The sequence below is a fragment of the Leptinotarsa decemlineata genome, unplaced genomic scaffold (genome assembly GCF_025532065.1).
Source record: "Leptinotarsa decemlineata unplaced genomic scaffold, Ldec_3_MD MMD2_tig00000035_RagTag_RagTag, whole genome shotgun sequence".
Classification (NCBI taxonomy): Eukaryota; Metazoa; Arthropoda; class Insecta; order Coleoptera; family Chrysomelidae; genus Leptinotarsa; species Leptinotarsa decemlineata.
This window is the reverse complement of record NW_027412540.1, coordinates 24,903,906-24,925,027: the sequence shown is the minus strand read 5'-3', so window position 1 is coordinate 24,925,027 and position 21,122 is coordinate 24,903,906. Positions and strand designations below refer to the sequence as shown.

Genomic DNA, 21,122 nt, shown 5'->3' with positions numbered 1-21,122 from the left:
TCGCGACTAATCATTGTGCATTGCGGAGGAAGTAAAGGATGGGTTCTGAATTTTTTGAAATTATGTGGAAAAAACTTGAGGACTGCAATGTTGACTATCGTCAGAACATGGAAGCTAATATTTTTGAGGAATAGTTTGAAAACACATTGATCCTAAATTTGGATGCCAATAGTGTAATAGTTCTTGACAACGCTTCCTATCATTCGCGACAGCTCATCAAAGTACCGAATAAAAATTCGAGGAAAGATGAAATACAAAGTTTTTTAATGGATAACAATTTGAATTTTGAAGATAACTATACCAAAAACCAACTACTTGAAGTTTTACAGATAAAAACATTTGAAAAAGTGTATGCCCTTGAGAGTATTGCTGAAAAGTATGGACACACCATACTGAGACTTTCCTCCTATTTTTGTGTTTTCAATCCCATCGAGTCACGGCAGTCACAGCCTGCGCCATATGCGTACGCCCGGATTGATACAGTATGACGTCATGACAGTTCGCGGCTTTAAAAGCTTGTCTGAATTGGTTTTTCAACGCAAGAAAGTTTTAATACTTTTTATAAACTGACTATTGATATTTCATTGCTTATATTTTGCAGTAGTTAATAGTTATCATAGCAGAGCACATTTGCGATGTGAAAAAAATCTGGAAGTTCCCTATTTCTCGTGAAACTCATTGAGTATAATATTCTTGGCTTTGGTATACATCTCATAGTACATATTTCATCATTGTTTCTCCGTATCGCTATATTAACAGAGGCTCAAATTTTGTATGTAGGTTCATTTTATGTTGTAGATATGCAATACAAAAGAATTTTTAAATATTCCAACTATTACATGGAATACTGCCATTCTCAATGGCAGACATCCAACGTTTCGGAATGAGACACTTGCCTTAGTGCCTCTTCAGCACCAATTTTATTGCATTAAATTCATTCATAAAATTACGACTTTATTTCACGAATGAGTTGAATCTACTCATGTCATCAACGGCATCGTAGTGACATTCATTCTCTTCATATTCATTCATGATTCAATCCCAGCCATAGGAATCTTGTTTGAATTGAAAGGGGTATAATATTAGGAGAGATTAATTCTTTTGGAAAGGAAAGTTTTGTCTTTCTACTTCTCCATCTTCATACAAAAAAATAGCGAAATCTTTCAAAGAAAGCAATCAATTTCAAAATAAATTATTTACAAAGATGAGTAGATCGTGCAAAGAAGTGACTTTCAGATACAAACTGGAAGAAAAAGCCCTCCTGAAACAACTACTTTCATTTAAACATTAAAATAGTTTTTCTACTTATCTAGTATTTGTTTCATTGTTTGGTTTGGACCGGATACAGTAACAGAACGTTTTATATGTTAACAATTACAGTGATACTACCTAAATACGTTACAAATTAATTCCGGTGAAAATGAATAATAGGCAGGCTCCATAAAAATAAATCGGACAATCAAAAAATGTAGGTTAAACTGCAATAACAGTTAAACAAGACGATGAACAACTGGAATAAATTAAAATCACTGATCATCGTGTATGAAGTACTTTCATTCATGACTAAGGTCTAATACTCGTACATTACATACAAGATACGTATTACTGTTAATTTTGATTCTTGGCAAGATTTGTCCGAGAAACAGTGTGTCTATTAATAACTGTATTTACTCACCGATAAATAAGAAATTATTTAGTCCAGTTTCGAGAGGAAGACACCAAAACTTTATTTATAACTGACGTTAATCTACAAAGTATCTCATTGACGCGTTTGTCCGTTACACGCGCAATGAAATGATGGGAACATCCGCACTAGAGACTATCGAGCCGGAGACTGACCGCTCTTCGCGCGACATGTTTGATTCAGGTCAAACTCCCCGAACGCTCACTAAATTTCTCCAAAAGAATGCCCCAAAGACGATTCTGCTGAATACCAGCTGACTCAGAAGAAGGCTGCGGTGTTGGATGTACCTACCTTTTCCGGATCATCGCCAACCTCTGGAAGATTGCTAGCACATTATACAGTACCTACACAGGGTGTAACTAATTAAGTGTAAAACATTTAAGGAGGTGATTCCTCATCGAAAAAAATATAGGATCTTTAATGTAAAGAAATTTCATTGGAGCATCCCTTGTTAAGATACAGCCCCTTAAAGACGGTACATAAAATTTGTGTAACAATTTTTTTCACAAGCACTAAAGAAGTTACAATATTGAAATTTTGTACTACCAAAAAGACACTTAGCTAGAAATTTATTTGGTTTACCCCATGGTTGTAAGGGGTGGAAAACGCAACCTCTAAAATTTATTTCCAATGTAATGTTTTGTCTTATTATTTGTTTACCATTTAAAAATTTATTTCCGATAGCCAGTTTCATTCTAAACAAAAAATGTCTCTCGGGTTTTTTGCCCAAAATAAACCAGTTCGCAGCAAAAAATTATTTTAAGAACAACTACAGAGATACATCGTCATAAATGCGAAAATACGAAACTAATCTATAATCTAGTAGGTCGCTATTAGCGATAGCGACAATTAAATTGGAATGACGCTGTCAGTTTGTGAATTTTCGACATTGAATTAATACTAATTGTGTGTTGTTGTTCTGTTCTTAATTTGTTTCTTTAATAATTCACTTGTTTTCAAAATGGCATACACAAATGAGGAAATGACTGATATGCATTACGTTTACGGGCTGACGCAGGGGAATGGGTTAGAAGCTTCTAGAAGATATACTCAAATGTATCCTCAACGGCAGCATCCTTCACATAGAATATTTGCTCGACTTCATCAACGATTACGAGAATATGGTTCAAACGACGAAGGAACGCAGGATTGGTCGCCATCGAGAAGTACGAACACCACAGCTTGAGGAAGCAGTATTTAATTTGATTGAAGAACAACCTACTACCAGTACTAGAAAGATTGCTTTCCAGCTAAATGTTGATCATATGACGGTATTTCGAATTTTAAAGGAACAACTCTTATACCCTTACCATCTGCAACGAGTACAGGCACTGTTACCGCGAGACTTTCCGAACCGTCTTGAATTTGCAATTGGATGCTGGAAATGATAGAAGAAATTGTGACTTCCTGAAGACGACAGAATTCGAAGACGACAGAATTCACAGACGAATGTAGTTTTTCTCAGAACAAGATTATTAATTTTCATAATTACCACATATGGGCTGATGAAAACCCTCACGCTATTGTCGAAACCAACCATCAAGAACAGTTTTCTCTTAACATGTGGCTCGGAGTTATTGGGGATGATTTAATTGGGCCTCATTTTCTACCTCCCCGATTAAATGGTGAGACATGCGTTCAATTTTTGAGAGAAATGCATCCAGTACTGCTGGAGGAAGTTCCTTTGGGCGTCAGAAGGGATATGTTTTTTATGCATGATGGGGCTCCCGCCCATTTTAGTCAAGTAGCACATCAGCATTTAACTGAAACATATGCAAATCAGTGGATAGGTCGAGGAGGACCACAGAACTGGCCCGCTCGATCTCCGGATCTCAATCCTCTCGATTTCTCTATTTGGGGCCATTTACAGCATTTGGTTTATCGTACTACTGTTCGCGATGAAACCGCATCATCGATGCGTGCAGGATAATCAGAGAGACTCCAGGAATATTTGAGCGAATACGTGGCTCAATGCGCCGACGTCTAGACGCATGCGTATTGTCTGAAGGTAGACATATTGAACATTTACTAAGATTTCTATGTGTTGTGTGTTTTGTTATTAATAAATTAGTTTTGTTAATTACCCTGTAATCGTTTAATGCAGGTACTAACTACAAAATAACAATAAATCCAGTTCGCATTTATGATGTAGTTGTTCTCTGTACCTAGTTGTTCCTGAAATAAGTTTTTGCTGCGAACTGGTTCATTTTGGGCAAAAATCCCAAACGACATTTTTTGTTTAGAATGAAACAGGCTATCGGAAATAAATTTGTAAATGGTAAACAAATAATAAGACAAAAAGTTATAGTGGAAATAAATTTTAGGGATTGCGTTTTCCACCCCTTACAACCATGGGGTAAACCAAATGAATTTCTGGTTAAGTGTCTTTTTGGTAGTGCAAAAAGTCAGGTTAATTTCAATATTGTAACTTTTTCAGTGCTTGTGAAAAAATTGTTATACAAATTTTATGTACCTTTTTTAAGGGGATGTATCTTAACAAGGGATGCTCCAATGAAGTTTCTATATATGAAAGATCCTATATTTTTTTCGATGAGGAATCACCTCCTTAAATGTTTTACACTTATTCAGTTACACCCTGTATACTTAAAAGTTTGTTAACTAAATTGTCGACTACAATCTCAATAATTTTTTAGGTCGATTGAAAAGTTTTATCTGTTTTTATGGCATGTGTTTTTTAGCTCCATATCTCAAATTTCAATAACCTGTCTTTTTTCAACTTATTGATGATATTGTTAAGCGATTTCCAATAATTTTTCCCTACGAATTCAGTCCGAAAATTTTGTCAGGCATTTGGCAATGATAGTACCTATTACTAAACGCACTTTTCTACTCTGATTTGCGAAATTTCGTTCCAGATATTTTAGCATCGAAGATGAGCAGTGTCGGATTTCCCGGCAGGCTGAATAGGCTTGAGCTTAGGGCGGGACCGATTTATTTTGCTACATCATGGAAATCATAGTTATTTATTAAACAAGGGAAAAAAGTATTCCATTTTAGCTCGAGGTTGTGTTGTCAAAAAACCCAGAGCTAAAATCTAATATTTTTCCCGTGTATGACACACAATTTTTTTCTGTGACGGGAAAGACGACGATTTAATATTGAAAAAAACATTATTACAATATGTTAAAGTTAGAAAATGATCGATGTGAAATTTGTAATTGAGGTAATTTTTTTTTCTGAATACCAGTTATTTTGTATTTACATGGTACAATTCGTTATAAACAAAATACAATAAATAATGAAATTTGGAACAATCGTGAAACACAAATCAATTCAAAGAACTAAGATTATAAAAAAGGAAAGAAAAAAAAAATATCATCAAAAGTGCTGCTTCGTGAAAAGCAGGGGTTTATTAAAGGATCGTTGATAAGGGTTGATAAGGGCAAACATTCAAATTACCTATTGAAGGTTCAACCAGAGGTTAACGACTCGCCATTGTTGAACCTTTTTCATAATGCCAAGAATTATTCATATTCAAAATTTACCTGCAGTCCAAGAATTGAGATTGTATTGGTTTTTCAAATTCCACCTGTTATCTAATCTAACATCAACCAATCAAGTGAGGTAGCTACTACTGTTGTAGATAAGGACTGTAGATCAGTGTGTGTACTATTACTATTATTACGGATGAAGCTACGGCGTTAGCAAAACGCGCCTAGGATAGAAATATTATTTGTGAAAATTGCTCAATCATTGTCATGGGACTGTGAATTTTACAAGTTCAATTTATTACGCCTTACATCGTTTAACGGTTTTTATATGTTTTTTAATCATTGGTTTAATTCATTCCAAACGTTCTCATTCAGTGTCATGATTTAATCATGCCTATATTTACTTCTAGCTGATTTTATACAGTTTGCCGTCTCAATCACATTCACAAGTTCGGCATATATAAATAATAAAATAGATAAATTCATAAAATATCCAAATGTCAACTTCAAACTATTTATGAGAAACTTTTTGGCTTTCTATTTAACAAACTAAACATGCTAAACAGCTGAAATTGAACATATGTTCGAGACGAGTCTACCAACATTAAGAAAATTGCTAATCGAATGTAGATAGCCCGCGAAATTTGAATATTCACGTTATTTTCTGAATAGTCTACGACATTTAAATTATTTTAATCAGACTTCTTTAGAGACTACGATGGTTACAAATATGCTAAGAGTGAAAAATACCGCGGTGTGATCGAACAGCCCTACGCTTTACCTGTTAGTTATTTATACGTTTCCACTATTAGAAATCTACATTAACTAGAAGTAAAATAGGTTCTCCAGATATTTCCAACTGAAAAGGGGCCTGATTCACTGGACCTCATCAGGTATCCCCAACAGAACCTCTGGTATACCGGGCAACCTCTCAGTGTTCTGAAATAGCAGCGGCAGTTCTTTCAAAAGCTTTCAATTGCGCGAATCATGCACTTCTGCTGCAAAATCTAGAAGTGTATGACTTTAGAGATATATCTTTGAAATGTTTCATACCATACCTGTCAGAACGTACTCAAAATGTTAAACTCCAGGACAACATATCCCATCCCCAGACAGTTACTTGTGGTGTTCCACAAGGATCGGTTCTAGGCCCAATTATCTTCTTGTTATATAATAACGTCCTAGTCCGCATAAATATAGCTGCAGAAATAACCCAATTTGCAGATGACACTACATTATTTTGACATTGCAAGAATGAAAGGGAACTGCAAGGATATTATAAAAATAAGAGACTGGTGTGATGCTAATCTCTTGTCATTTATTATCTCGAAAACTAGCATCATCACCCTCAAGTGCTCCACACTGGATATTTACCTGGGTACTTAATAAAAAACAAAATGTCAGCAAAATTTCAGACTATTGTGGCAAAAAATGTGTACTTTGCTCTCACTGCTTCCCATCTACAATACGGTATCTGTTTTTGGGAAAAGTGTTGCCAATACATGTTTGATAGGGTGTTTGTACTACAAAAAAGAGGAGTCAGAAATATGTGTAGAGTTGGATTCAGGGATTCCTATCGACCTTTATTCAAAAGGCATAAAATTTTGACCTTGCCTTCCATACTTATCTTGGAAATGGTATGTATGCCTGATGCAAAAAAAATATAGGACGGAAATTTTCATTTCACCTCGACAAAATACCAGAAATGAGCTCAATACAAGTTTACCGATTCCAATGTCATCAAAAATTGAGAGGTCTTTCATATATAATGGAAAAAAATGTTTTAACCATTTGCCAATTGAGATCAAAGGCATAACGTATACCACTTAATTTAGAAAGTCTATAAAAAAGCTTCTGATTTCGAAGACCTATTATTCGTTAGAGAAGTTCTATTCAGACAAATTTAAATTCTATAAACAATTTTTTTCATTGTGACAATGAGATTTTATCTTCGACAATATCTTTTAAGTTATGTATCTTATATTTCTTAGAATAAAGTACATTTCAATTGATTGATGCTTGCAGGGGACCCCATGGATGTACACATCTTCCCTTCTACTCATGGGGAGTGAGTAAACCACAAGTATAAACAAAAGAAGGACTCTACAAGTGGCTTCTCTGACTCACAATTAGAGTAGTACCAACCCGCTAAGGATTCTTTGTCGGTCTATATGAAGGTTATGGGAAAGTTTGATATTGCACTAATACAAGAACAAGCCAAAAAACCATAAGAAAGAGATCCAGGAAAGTAAAATCATAACAAAAGCTCAGAGACCTCAAAGAAAGATTGGAGATTTGTCTCTCATCTATAAATACTTTCACGGGAAGGAGAAAAATCCATATTTGAAGAAATGTGTTGAATAACTGCTTTCTTGTTTTGGTTCAACATATTTATGTGAGTCGGCATTTTCCTACATACTACAAAAAATAAATACCGTTCTCGCTTCACAGAGGATCATACATTAGATTCTTTGAAGTTGGCAATTATAACTACAAACCTGACTCTTCTCGACGAGAATTTCACCAACTTAGTCGGCGTCTTCAGGAGATGAAGGTGTTTGGGAAGAGTGCTCGTTTTCTTGAACAGTGAAAATAAAACACTATGAAATCGGTTCAACTAATCAATAATTTAATTGGGATACAATACATAAACAAGCCCTAAGTGAATCTAAAATGAACATTCTTTTTAAAACGAGTCTTAAAATAAAAAAAATGTTTTCGATATAAGCAGCAAGACTATGGTAACCATAGTATGTATATAATTATCAGCATTAAAACACATGATATGCAGTAAATTTGACTAAAGACTAATTAGAAACTAATTTCAGCTTGCATTATTTCCTGGTGAATTAAAAGAGTATATAAATTAGTAACATAAATATTATATGAATATAATACTCCTCTTTATATTTAGACAATTGGCAAATATGATAAACTTATCTACTAACAGACAATCAATATTTGAAAATACTTGGTAGATTATACTCTGTTTGGTCCCTTTATGTTTTTTTTTTTATATATAACTAGGTTCAAACCATATACATTACAAATTTGATTGTGAATCACTTCCATCTTTATTCCTAAATAATGGAAATAATGATATTCGAAAATTTTCCACTACTGTTATAAATATTTGCTAAATTGAAAGGAAAAATTAGTTTTTGGAAAAAAAGCTCATTGGCTTCCACTTCTCCATCTTTATAAAAAAAATGGAGAATTGAAAGCCAATCAGCTTTTTTCCCAAATATCACCTGTTTAAAAAAAATCTGTTTTTCCGTTAATCACTGACAAGGACAGCAATATAATTACACGAGATCTCTATCAAAGAATAAACCTTTAAGACTTCTTCACTATTTAAGGTTGACAAAACATCGGCACATATTTCGCTATACAGAAGCTTGATAAATGAACCATACTACTATTGACTCTTGTTCCAATCGGAATATGGAAAAGGTTAACAATGTTGAATTTTTCGAGTCTTTAATGTATGAAGATTTTATTAAAACAATAGCATCAAATGCTAAAAACTTTTTGGTGGTTCAAGTCTGTCAGTAACTTAGAACTTTCTGAGGAGCGAGTAGAGTTTTTCATCATTCTGTCTTCATTATATCCTTCTAATTATAATACTTAATTGCCTTTGTGTTATATAATAAACAAAGTGAATATAACAATTAATAACAAATTGAATCCTAGAACTGGATCCTCCGGCATTGACGGGCCTTTTGTTATTTTCTGGTAAACGTTACCAAGTTCACATACACCTGGAAACTTGATACGATACATAAATAATGTATACATAACATTCTAAGGCTATATGTAGCCCTGTTATAAAGAAAAACAGCATGAAGGAAGGCTACTATGGCTTTCTGGCAGAGTTTGGATTCCACCATTACTAGCTTGAGCCTTAAAAAATAGCGTACAGAATTATAGTCAGTATCACTGATTCGAAAAATAGTCCATGTAGTCTGCTTTCAAACTTATACGCTTACAATCTACTAAGTCAACGTCTATAATTCAATTTACTTTCATAGGAAGGCAAACATACAAATTCAAGAAACAGTCGAGTATATCGAGATTTTCAATACACAATTTTACAAAATCGTAACACGTGTTTTGCTATACAACAGCATCTTCAGACGTGTCTGTCTAAAATCTGTTTTTCCGTTAACTTGTTTCTATACATAGATACGACTGAAGAAGCTATTAAGACGTGTCTAAACATAGACAAGACTAAAGAAGCTATCCAGACGTGTCTATGTATAGACACGTCTGAAGAATCTATTGTAGAGCAAAACACGTGTTGCGTTATTGTAAAACTGTCGTGTGAAAATCTCAATATAAAAACTGTTTCTTGAATACATTATAGATTTTCATCAACCGCCGATTCCATAACAAGAATATACAAATATCAAACAAATTCTACTCATTGTGCTGTCTTAATGAATTCATGAGAAAATAATTTCATTTGTCCTTTCAAAACTCTCCTTTAATGTTATCAGAATGACAAATACGAATTACACGTGTGTTTAGTTATCACATTAGAATTACTTAACATCTAAGATTACGATAATAAAAAATATCCGAGTTTAATATTGGCTTTACTTCTGGTGAACATTTTTTTTTCATATGATAATACAATTTTTTTTAGATAATGTTTTACTGGTGCTGCATTGGACAATAAAACTGATCTTTGCTGTTTGTTGATAGTTTCAATCATATGCTTAATTTTTTTTCGAATTCTCACACCTGTATACTTGAGTTGACTTGTTTCTGTAACTGTAATGTATGTTTGTCAAAACTGATTAGAGTATGTGTTATCCTTTTTTCAAACATTAGTTCTTTCTGAAGCATACAACTAAAAATACAACAAAATCTCACTAATCCTATAGATAGTAGTCTTTAGTTCCAATACAACACCCGTTCTGTCATTATTACCAATCTTGAACAAAGAATAAACATTCATTTCAATTACACGTTAGGCCGCAGTACAGCGGAGAGATCTTTTTGACCTCATATCATCTAAAATCTTCACCATCTTCGCTGGTTTATTGATTTACTTTCAACTAAAATATTCATCTTAATATTCCTGCGATAAAATTAGTTCCGACCTAAACATTTTAAATGGGAAACTATCTAAAAGAACAAAAAGGGACCAAATGATATTTTTTTGCTTCTTGAGATTTGCAAGGAGATAGTAGCATTAAAATTTATCCTAACCTAATTCATGGCTTTATTTGGAGCAGCTATATTTCGAATCATACGATTTCATTTTGTCTTTCTTCATTGTGAGCATTGCGAGTATGACCGAGTAAAACAGAGCACTAATTATGTCAATCGAAGAATATACTCATCCCAAATTTGACTGAAACCAGTATTACAGACTAGTTGTAGATATAGGGGCATAAGAAAACTTAAAATTAAAAATGGAAGTGTTTGACTAGATTTTATTGAGAGTGTGACTAAAAACATACCAATTTTGTACTATTTCAGGGATACGTGAAAATAAAGCTGATACATATTGGAAGATATGGACCTCCATGAGAACCACAATTTTATTCATCACAGAAAACTTTTATCTCTTCAAAATATATCACGAGATTTTACGAAAAAAAAAAACAAAACAAAAAAGCATGGCTGTAAGTTCCAACTGAATAAAAGTCATGCAAAGTTCTACTCATATTATTTCGAAAACAAAATTGACAAAATGAATCGGACGTGATCGAATAACATTTTCGTTACTACCACCCTGCAAAAAATTACTATCACCTAATTGTTGATACACAAACATTTCCTAACTACTAGTATATATATATATATCCCTCAATATAATTATCCCGGCTCAGATTATTTTCTTAAAAGTTAGTTTTCTCGGTTTTGTTCCCTTGTTCAATTATCATCGAGTTACTAATCTATAAATTTTTATGACACTCAGTCGATCTGTAACCTCAAAAACAATGCAATACATTTGAATAGTGAAGTCTTAGATGTTCATCAAACATACTATCATACCAAGATAAGGAGGGTCAGCATGAGAAAATCGGAAACAATAAGAGATAAAGTAAATAAAAAAATGAACTCATGTATCTCACTAATCGGAATTCCCTAAAACAGTTGAGTATCAATGTAAGTGGACTGTATTTCCTGTCATATGAAATTGAATGTTGTCCATTCGCGTGATTCTGGTAAATAGAGAGAGCGACTCGTTTGTTTCCTCGCACTCCCGACCATTTTTGACTGAATATAGTATATGGTGGGTGCGCGATATAGTCAGAAATGGAGGCAAGCACAGTAATATCGTGGTTGGAATATCGAAAACTGAATACAAATAAAATGAATTGATGAATGTAGCCGTTACTACGTGATAGGAAATCATAATCAAGAAAAGAGAAATTAAACTTTCCATGTTTTTTACCACTTTTATTTGTAACTAACGTTACTGCAGTTCCGTTCTATACGGACAGTTTCAAACTTATTCTTATTGTATAAGTTATACTTATACGATAAGTACAACTTATACAATAAGTATAAGTTTGAAAATGTCCGTATACGATAAGTACAACTTATACAATAAGTATAAGTTTGAAAATATCCGTATAGGTCACATTTAGCTGGGGGAGTAGCTAGCTTCTTCAGATGTTCATACACCTTGAGTTCATCTCTGATGACCGAGTATTCCGACAGCGTAAAACATATTCATGTAAATTGTCAACAACACTCGTTGACGCCAGGTAGAAAAGGGTTGACGAATGTTATTGACAATTTGCCTGACACAGGTAAAGGTATTAGCACTCCAAAATACGCCTTAGGCAGTTATAATATACAGTCATCGGAGATTACTCCAGGAAAAAATTCCTTCAAACCAGAATAAAAATAGTAACACTGAAAACCTCAGCTGCGAAAGTCTCATTTTGTCAACTTTGCCATCTCCCAGGGTTTCTGATTTTCCCATGCTGGTCATTCTTATCTTGGCCACACTTAAAATTAAATTAAATATTCTCAATGTTTGTTGAAATAGTTTACTGTTTCAATTGTTACTCAATTGTAAATGTTTCAATTCAATTTTTATTTTATGCGGATTTTACTCGAGACTCTTTCGAAACCAGATTAGAACTGACAATATTTTCAAAAACATTTAAAAATTGTAACCCGATGATCTTGACACAAAAAGAGTCTTATGAACTAAATTAACCTTATTGATGATGCCTAGTTTAAAACAATAAATAAATAAAACCAATCATATTGCAGAAGGTACTATATATAAAATCATCATTTTATGTGTTGACTTGGTTTGAATGCGTTGCTTCATACAGTCGGATATGGTGAAAAGTAAAAATGAATAGCAAGGTATGGAATCACACATATGCGGGTTCTTATTGCAAAATAACAATTTGTGCCTTTGGAATGTTGCCTAAACCCAAGTTATTCATTTTCACCTGATTATTGCGTAGGTATCAGGGGTAAAATATTCATTTTCTAAATGAGTAATCAATTATAAAGGCAAAACTACTTTGGAGGATATGAATAAATATGTAACAGAGATTATTATTGGAATCTTTTTTTTTTTATTAAGCACCAAATATTCAAGAGATATCATAAAAATATGGACTTGATAGAATCATATGAAATTTAAGAGAAAAACATTTCAAATCATTCTCCAAACCTCAGTTTACAAAATATGCATCTACAGAGAAAACGCAAATTCCACATTGAAAAGATTCTTACATTAGGAGGCTAGGTTTATTTGTGGCTGAAATATCAAACTCTACAAATGGAATAACATAACAAACAAATATGTCAAAGGCGGAAGTAACCACCTGTGTTTCTACAACTACATAATTTCTCAAAAAAATACATTAAATAGGGCCACGTTTCCATTTGTAGAAGTGATGTAAAGGATCTTACATAGCTTAAAGCTTCATTTTTCAAGCAGAAGATCTGCTGAAATGGAATTTATTCGTAAATAAAGTTGGCTCAAAAATTGATAAACCACCTTAAAATATAAAATATAAATAATCAACAATCAAAACTCAAACCATGTGCATCAATTCGATAAAAGGCAATTACCAAGAGATTTGGTATTGGAATAAGAGAGAACTAGAAATTAGTTTGGTTAAAGGCTAGGTCACGATTAAGGCCAAAAAATTAAGTATTTTCAGCGGTGTTTCAACCACTCAATAATCGTCACGTCACTAAGAGTACTCTTCGTAGTCCTACAAAAAATATATAAATATCTCGCAGTTACAAACAAATATACAGAATATGACACACACAAATTCATCAATCAAATCATATATAAAAATTATAAACGCATTAAATAAAGTGTCAAATTATTGGAATCACAATAAAAATGAATTTGGCAATATCTGTTTATTCGATAGATCCTACTGCAGTTTATAATGGAAAAGTCTGCTGCCTTTCAACTGCTAAATTACTTCTTCACGATTTAAAGATAGAATTAATAGAAATATAGTACGAGTTGCTCACAAATATGTGATTTACTTTCTTTTTCGAGAGATGAGTTGTAGATCATCAACCAGAACCAAATATTTGTACCACGGTTCGAAATACAATTAAAAAATTAGAATACCACCATTAACTTTCAACACCTCTGATCGCTCCCATTCGGTCAAAAATAACTTAATTCTAATTCTAGTGCAATTATACACCATACTCTCCTTACTTTTGGCCTTCTCTTGCCTTTCTAAGCAAAGTACATTACTTTTTTGGTATCGGCATGTACTGTTATGGCCCTGGCCATAGCGCCAGGTGTTCTGTCTTCTGATGATCCCGACTGATGTGAACCTTCCCCGCTGCAAATTAGAAAAAGGATGAGATTTAAGATACTAAATTTCGATGACATAATAATAATAATGATATTTATTCAGTTGGATCATCTATAGATGACATAGAGTATGTCAAAACGTGTACAAATACAAAATTAAAAATACAAATTCCGTGCACTTAGAGGCACAATATACAATTTACATAGATAATATAATATATAATAGTCAAAACGTAAAATAATCTGCTATTTATGCAACAACATCGTTATTAAAATCAGCCAAAAATGTTGGACATGTACCATACTATATGAAAGTCAAAACCAAAAATAATATGTTATTTATGTAACAGCATAGTTATTAAAATCTTCCTAAAATGTTACACATGTACAGGGTCATAAGTTATCATCCATATATTCTTGGAAGAATAATTGGATTCATCCAGAAGCAACTCTTTGATTTGCTATTATACTGTTTTAGAGCCAGATTTTTTATTGTACTGGGAAGTTTATTGTACAATTCGAAGGCCATAAGCCTGGGACATGATTCAGATACAACTGAACTGTGTGTTGGCACTTCCAACTGTAGGGAATTTCTAGTATTATAATTCTTATTACCTTTAAGAATGGGAAAACTGGTTATGTGCAATTTTATATATTTTAATATCTCATAAATGTATATACTTGTAACAGTCAAATAAGCAAAAGTTTATGAAAAGTGTGTGGCACACTTGGTAATTTCTTTTTTTGATCTTTATAAACTCTTTAATGCAAATCAATTTGGCTTTAGAAGAGGGCGGTCAACAACGCATGCCATAATAACATTTCTTAATGAACTATATAATAATCTAGATGAAGGAAAGAGAACCCTGGGTGTTTTCTTGGATCTTAGTAAGGCATTTGATTTGGTTAACCATAAAATCCTACTAGATAAATTAGAAAAGTATGGATTTAGGGGCATTCCATATAAATGGTTTGAAAGTTACCTGGGCAATAGAACACAATATGTTGAGATAGACAAGTTTAAGTCTATTCACCGTAATTATACCATGGGAGTGCCACAAGGTTCTATTCTGGGACCATTGCTTTATATAATATAAGTCAATGATTTTGCAGGTGATGTTGTAATGTATGCAGATGATACAACCTTACTGGTAAATGGACCAAACATCTCCGCTACAGTTGACTCTGCTAATATAGAAATATTGAAAGCACAAGATTGGTTCTCCAAAAATAAATTAGTTTGCAATGATAAAAAATCCTCTTTTGTAAGATTTAGTTATGCACCAAAAGGGTATGATCACAGCTTACTTTTAAAAGCATCAAATGGTTCGTTAAAACAAGTAACATCAGTTAAATTCTTGGGACTTAACCTCTCAGAAGATTGTAAGTGGAATCATCACATTCATGAAATGTGCAAAAAAATATCACCAATGTGCTATTGCCTGTATCAACTTAATAAAATTGTGGACAAATCTGTATTACTTATGTTTTATCATGCACATGTTCACTCTTTAATCTCATATAGCATATCAGCTTGGGGTGTATCTAGTGAAGCGCAAAGGGTGTTTATTTTACAAAAGAGAGCTGTCAGAAATATTCTAAGAGTAAGTAGACGCACGAGCTGTAAAGAACTATTCAAAATCCTAAAAATTTTAACCTTACCTTGCATTTATATTTACCAGATACTGATGTTTGTAAAATCAGACAGACAATTGTTTGCTCCATTGAATAGAAACAAATACAGTACAAGAAATTCAACTTTATTGGAAATACCAATTCACAGACTGGCCAGGACCGAATCAAGTCCTTTTTATATGGGTATCAAATTATTTAATAAATTGTCAACTCATGTTAGAGAAATGTCGCTGAGGGAATTCAAACAATATGTGAAACAACTTTTAATTGACAAAGCCTATTACTCTGTTGATGAGTATTTGAAAGATCCTATGTAATGTATAATTGGTTTATGCCTTCATGGGTTGATTAGAATGCCAACACAATTACCAAATGTGGCTCAGTTCATAATTATATTTAATTTTGATGTACCTACGATTTCAATCATATAATCGACTGTTACAATCAACGGGGTTTTCTATCTATATATTTAGATTTTATTTTATTTTATTTTATCTATCATATTTATTTTTTATTTTTATTATTGACTTGTTCTATGTCATCATGTTATGATCATTATGAACGAATAAATATTATTATTATTATTCTGAGATTTCGGAAGATAAGTTTGCAACTTGTACTTCTAGTAACTCCTGCTATATACCTTATGGTTATGGTTGTTTAATACAATAAGATATTGAGGATATCTTTTTACAAATCGTATCAATATGCGTTACTAGTAAACTGTGATCTGGAGTTGTTCTTGAATGATTGAAACGTAAAAGCACAGTTTTTCTTTCATTTAACAAGAGATCGTTGTCTGAGAACCACTTTTGGGTTCTTTTTATTTCATCAGACGCTTAATTAACTGTGGCTTTAATATTTTTGTGAGTTATCATTAAAGATGTGTCATTAGCATACATAACGAACTGATCACTATAAAAATCATTTACATATTTTATATATAGGAGTGGACCTAATATATACTTTTTGAATCAATTTTATAATTAACGGTGGGGGTTGATAGAGAATTTGTATACTCTACAGGCTGATTCACGGTGGATGGCACATTAGACGTTTCTGGTGAACCAGGCAACGGATCACTTTGAAAATTTAATGGAGGGCATATTCGGACATTCTCTAGCCAACTAAAATATTTTCGACAATGCGGTGTTGCCGCTTCTATTAGAAAGCAGTAGCAACTTTGATTTTTCAAATGGAACACTCTGTACATAATATTATTTTTGGAATCTCCAACAATTGCCCGACAACTTTTCTTGATATTTCCCTATACCTATCTGTTACCGTTTTCGAAATAAAAATTAATTTCAATTTTTTTTTTCGAAAATCATGACTTCTAAAAATGCCGATATCTTTTAGTTAAGAAGTACTATGATATCGAAATTTGGTTTGGAGTTAGGTGATACTTGGACACTTCCCACACGTCAGCCTAATCTCCGTTACTTCAATACAGGGTGGTAAAAAAATACAGTTTTTTCGTTTGCTTGAAAAAGTTGCTGAAATTTGATTATTTTAAATGGAACACCCTGTATATTATTGAAAATTCGGAAAGCTGCTGAAATTTGCTTTCTTTCTATGTATATCATACCTATACCTAACTAGTCAAGTTTCGGACTTATGAACATTTATTTGTGAAAATGTCCCTTCAGAATGGTATTTCCATTCGGTATTTGGTAAGCAGGCCATGATTACTATTTGACAGTAGCGTTGTGACATTCTCCTAATAATATCGACATTTTCGTCACTTCAGAAATTGCAAATACCTTCAAAACTATTCAAACGAAGTTCTTATGAATTTGTTTATTATTTTTGGACAGTGTGACAAAATTATCAGCAGAACATGTAGAAAGTTCAATGAAATGTATCCGAATCTACCGCCAATGAACCTCAAGAAATTTATACGAATTCAGAACAATTTCAATATGTTTGGATAAACTTCAAAAAAGCACCAAGAAACTTGAAATTGGAAATATTGATATGAATAATTATAAAAAAGTAAAACAATCATGTGGAATATTTCAAAATATGTTCGAATCGCTGGCCGTTCACTTCCAAGCACTTTAAAATGCGGGTGTTGACTGCTTTCGTGGTGGCAGATCTGATTTCATTGGGATCCAAATCTTCAAATGTTTGGGCAATCCTTTCTAACAATTCATCTCTCGAACGCACGGGTATTTTGTAAACTTTTTCTTTAAACATTCCCCACAAATAAAAATCTAATGGATTAAGATCGGGTGATCTCGCTGGCCAATTCCATGGTCCCAAGCGCCTCATCCACCGATCGTCAAATAGTCTATCCAGTTCTGCGCTCACTTCTCTTGTGCAATGTGCAGGAGCTCCGTCTAGTTGGTACCAACAGTTTCGATAATCTTCGAGTGGCAGATTATCCACGAAACTGTCTACAGTATTCTCCAAAATATTCAGGTAGCTTCTGGATGTTAATGACTCCTCGTATATCACGTACCTCAATTTGTTGTCCATCAACATGCAGAAGACATTAAAACTAAATTTTTCTTGAAATCCGGCTTCTTTTGTGACGTGAGGATTTTCACTGGACCAATAATGACGATTTTTTCTATTCTTTCAAACTTCGTTTGAATAGTTTTGTTCCATCGTTTTGAAGGTATTTGCAACTTCTGAAGTGACGAAAATGTCGATATTATTAGGAGAATGTCACAACGCTACTGTCAAATAGTAATCATGGCCTGCTTACCAAATACCGAATGGAAATACCATTCTGAAGGGACATTTTCACAAATATTTGTTCATAAGTCCGAAACTTGACTAGTTAGGTATAGGTATGATATACATAGAAAGAAAGCAAATTTCAGCAGCTTTCCGAATTTTCAATAATATACAGTGTGTTCCATTTAAAATAATCAAATTTCAGCAACTTTTTCAAGCAAACGAAAAAACTTAATTTTTTGTACCACCCTGTATTGAAGTAACGGAGATTAGGCTGACGTGTGGGAAGTGTCCAAGTATCACCTAACTCCAAACCAAATTTCGATATCATAGTACTTCTTAACTAAAAGATATCGGCATTTTTAGAAGTCATGATTTTCGAAGAAAAAAATTGAAATTAATTTTTATTTCGAAAACGGTAACAGATAGGTATAGGGAAATATCAAGAAAAGTTGTCGGGCAATTGTTGGAGATTCCAAAAATAATATTATATACAGAGTGTTCCATTTGAAAAATCAAAGTTGCCCATGCTTTCTAATAGAAGAGGCAACACCGCATTGTCGAAAATATTTTAGTTGGCTAGAGAATGTCCGAATATGCCCTCCATTAAATTTTCAAAGTGATCCGTTGTCTGGTTCACCAGAAACGTCTAATGTGCCATCCACCGTGAATCAGCCTGTACACAGTGATACTGATATATAGCGAAATTTGTTAAGGAGATTTCAGCATCAAAGATGAGCCCTGAAATGGTCGACCTACAGTAATCCACAACGAGGTTAGAGATCCTGGTGGAAATTGACTCGTTACAAACAGTGCGTGAGATTGCAGAAGAAACTAGTGTCAGCTCCCATGCGGTTTTTGGTAGTTTGAAACGTATTAGAAAGATCAAAAAGCTCAAAAAGTGTGTCCCCCACGATTTGAACGATTGACAGAAATTGTCGCGTCCTGAGGTATGTTCTCTTTTGCTTTTGCGCAACCAAAGCAATCCTTTTTTGGATCGGATCGTCGCGTATGATGAAAAGTGGATCCTCTACGATAACAGGAGACGTTCAGGACAGTGGTTGAACATCTACGAGACACCCAGCCACTTCCCGAAGGCTAAAACCAACCAAAAAAAAGCCAGGTATACTGTATGGTGGTCAGTAGCTGGTGTGATTCACTATAACTTTCCGCAACCGGACCAAAGCATCACAGCAGAGTCTTATTGTGAGGAAATCGACGAAATGTACACTTCGTTTACTTTATCGCCGGTAGAACTTTTGCCAATCAGGACCAGGCAAAAACAGCCGTCGTCGACTTCATCGAATCCCGAGTAACCAATTTTTATGCTGGCAGAATCAATCGACTAGTTTTGAGTTGGCAAAAGTGTACTAATTCAAATGGCTCTCAAATCAATCAAATTGAGATATTCCACTGAGATGTTACAATTCGAAGTGGACTCATAAAAACAGACAAAACATTATATAAAATAATGAAAACTTTGCACCTACCTGTCATGTTCCTTTTCCACCAAGTGATAACGTGCCCTGAATGCCACCAGATGAGCATAGTAGGCGGGAGCAGGAATTGAGACAGAACGAGTACATCGTACATAAGTATGACATAACTGATATGTCAAACATTGCAACTCATCTGACTCCAAGTGAGAATCATCCCAAAGAACATGATAATGTGATGGTCTCGAAGTACCCTGAAATAATAAATCTATGCTTACTATCTGAAAAACCAGAAAATTTAATAAAGAAAAGAGAACTGAAACTTTCTATGTCTTTTACCACCTTAATTTGTAACTAACGTTACTGCAGTTTCGTCCTATATGGACATTATCAAACTTATACATTGAAATTTTAATGTATATGTATATAACTTATACATTAAACTTTTAATATGTACATCGAACTTTTAATGTATACATTAAACCATTAATGTATAAGTTTGAAAATGTTCTTATACAAAGAAAAGAGAAATGAAACTTTCTGTTTTTTTTCCACTTTTATTTGTAACTAACGTTACTGCAGTTTCGTCCTATAAGGACATTTTCAAAATTATACATTGAACTTTTAATGTATACATTGAACTTTTAATGTATAAGTTTGAAAATGTCCTTATACAAAGAAAAGAGAAATGAAACTTTCTATGTTTTTTTTCCACTTTTATTTGTAACTAGCGATACTGCAGTTTCGTCCTATAAGGACATTTTCAAACTTATACATTGCACTTTTAATGTATACATCAAACTTATACATTAACCTTTTCATATATACACCAACCTTATACATTAACCTTTTAATGTATACATCAAACTTATACATTAAACTTTAATGTAAAAGTTTGAAAATGTCCTTATACAAATAAAAGAGTAATGAAACTTTCTACATCCATCAATTTATAGAAAATTCAATATTAAGGATTTTATCTTTTCATTGCTAGTTTTACCAATATCCAATGATTCAACTGAAATTTGATTCAAACATTTTTTTGTCAGAATAAAACAGTTCAATGAGTAACGATATTTTGCTCAGTCACAAGTCAATACAAAATCTATCTTGGTATAACTCTGAGAAGATGTATATTTGCTTGTAAGAGCAGTTTCCAATCTTGTTGGTAGTAAGTTTTTGACTAACAAACAAAACAAATGGGAATAGTTTGTACTTGTTTGTGAAAAGGGAATATTTTCATGAGAAACCATTTTTTGGGAAAAAAATATTTAATTTTTAATTTCAATAAAATTCCAATGGCGGGGATTAAACTGACCATACGAATATATAAACACATTGTCATCGTGACAAGAGCAGATTTTCTCTTCTGGTGGCAGAAGGTCATAATGAAATGAATGAGTGCTTTTTTGTAATGTTATCCAAAATGGTGATGATGAAGCAAAACA

At 33.2% G+C, this 21,122-nt stretch overlaps 2 protein-coding genes across 7 annotated transcripts in view; both read right to left on the bottom strand.

Moving 5' to 3' along the window:
* Positions 1-1,841, bottom strand: part of LOC111511144 (sphingomyelin phosphodiesterase) — a 57,593-nt gene extending 55,752 nt beyond the window's left edge. The window contains exon 1 of the mRNA XM_074172108.1: positions 1,676-1,841. The gene's annotated coding sequence lies outside the window, so the exon portion shown is untranslated. The remainder of the gene's footprint in view (positions 1-1,675) is intronic.
* A 5,903-nt stretch (positions 1,842-7,744) lies between these two features.
* AGO1 (protein argonaute-1) overlaps positions 7,745-21,122 on the bottom strand; it is a 57,249-nt gene continuing 43,871 nt past the window's right edge. For all 6 annotated transcript variants that reach the window (XM_074172102.1, XM_074172101.1, XM_074172103.1 and 3 more), the window contains 2 exons: positions 19,729-19,928; positions 7,745-13,946 (listed from right to left, as the gene is read on the bottom strand). In XM_074172102.1, the coding sequence (XP_074028203.1) occupies positions 13,838-13,946; positions 19,729-19,928 (309 nt within the window). In that variant the 3' untranslated portion in view covers positions 7,745-13,837. The remainder of the gene's footprint in view (positions 13,947-19,728; positions 19,929-21,122) is intronic.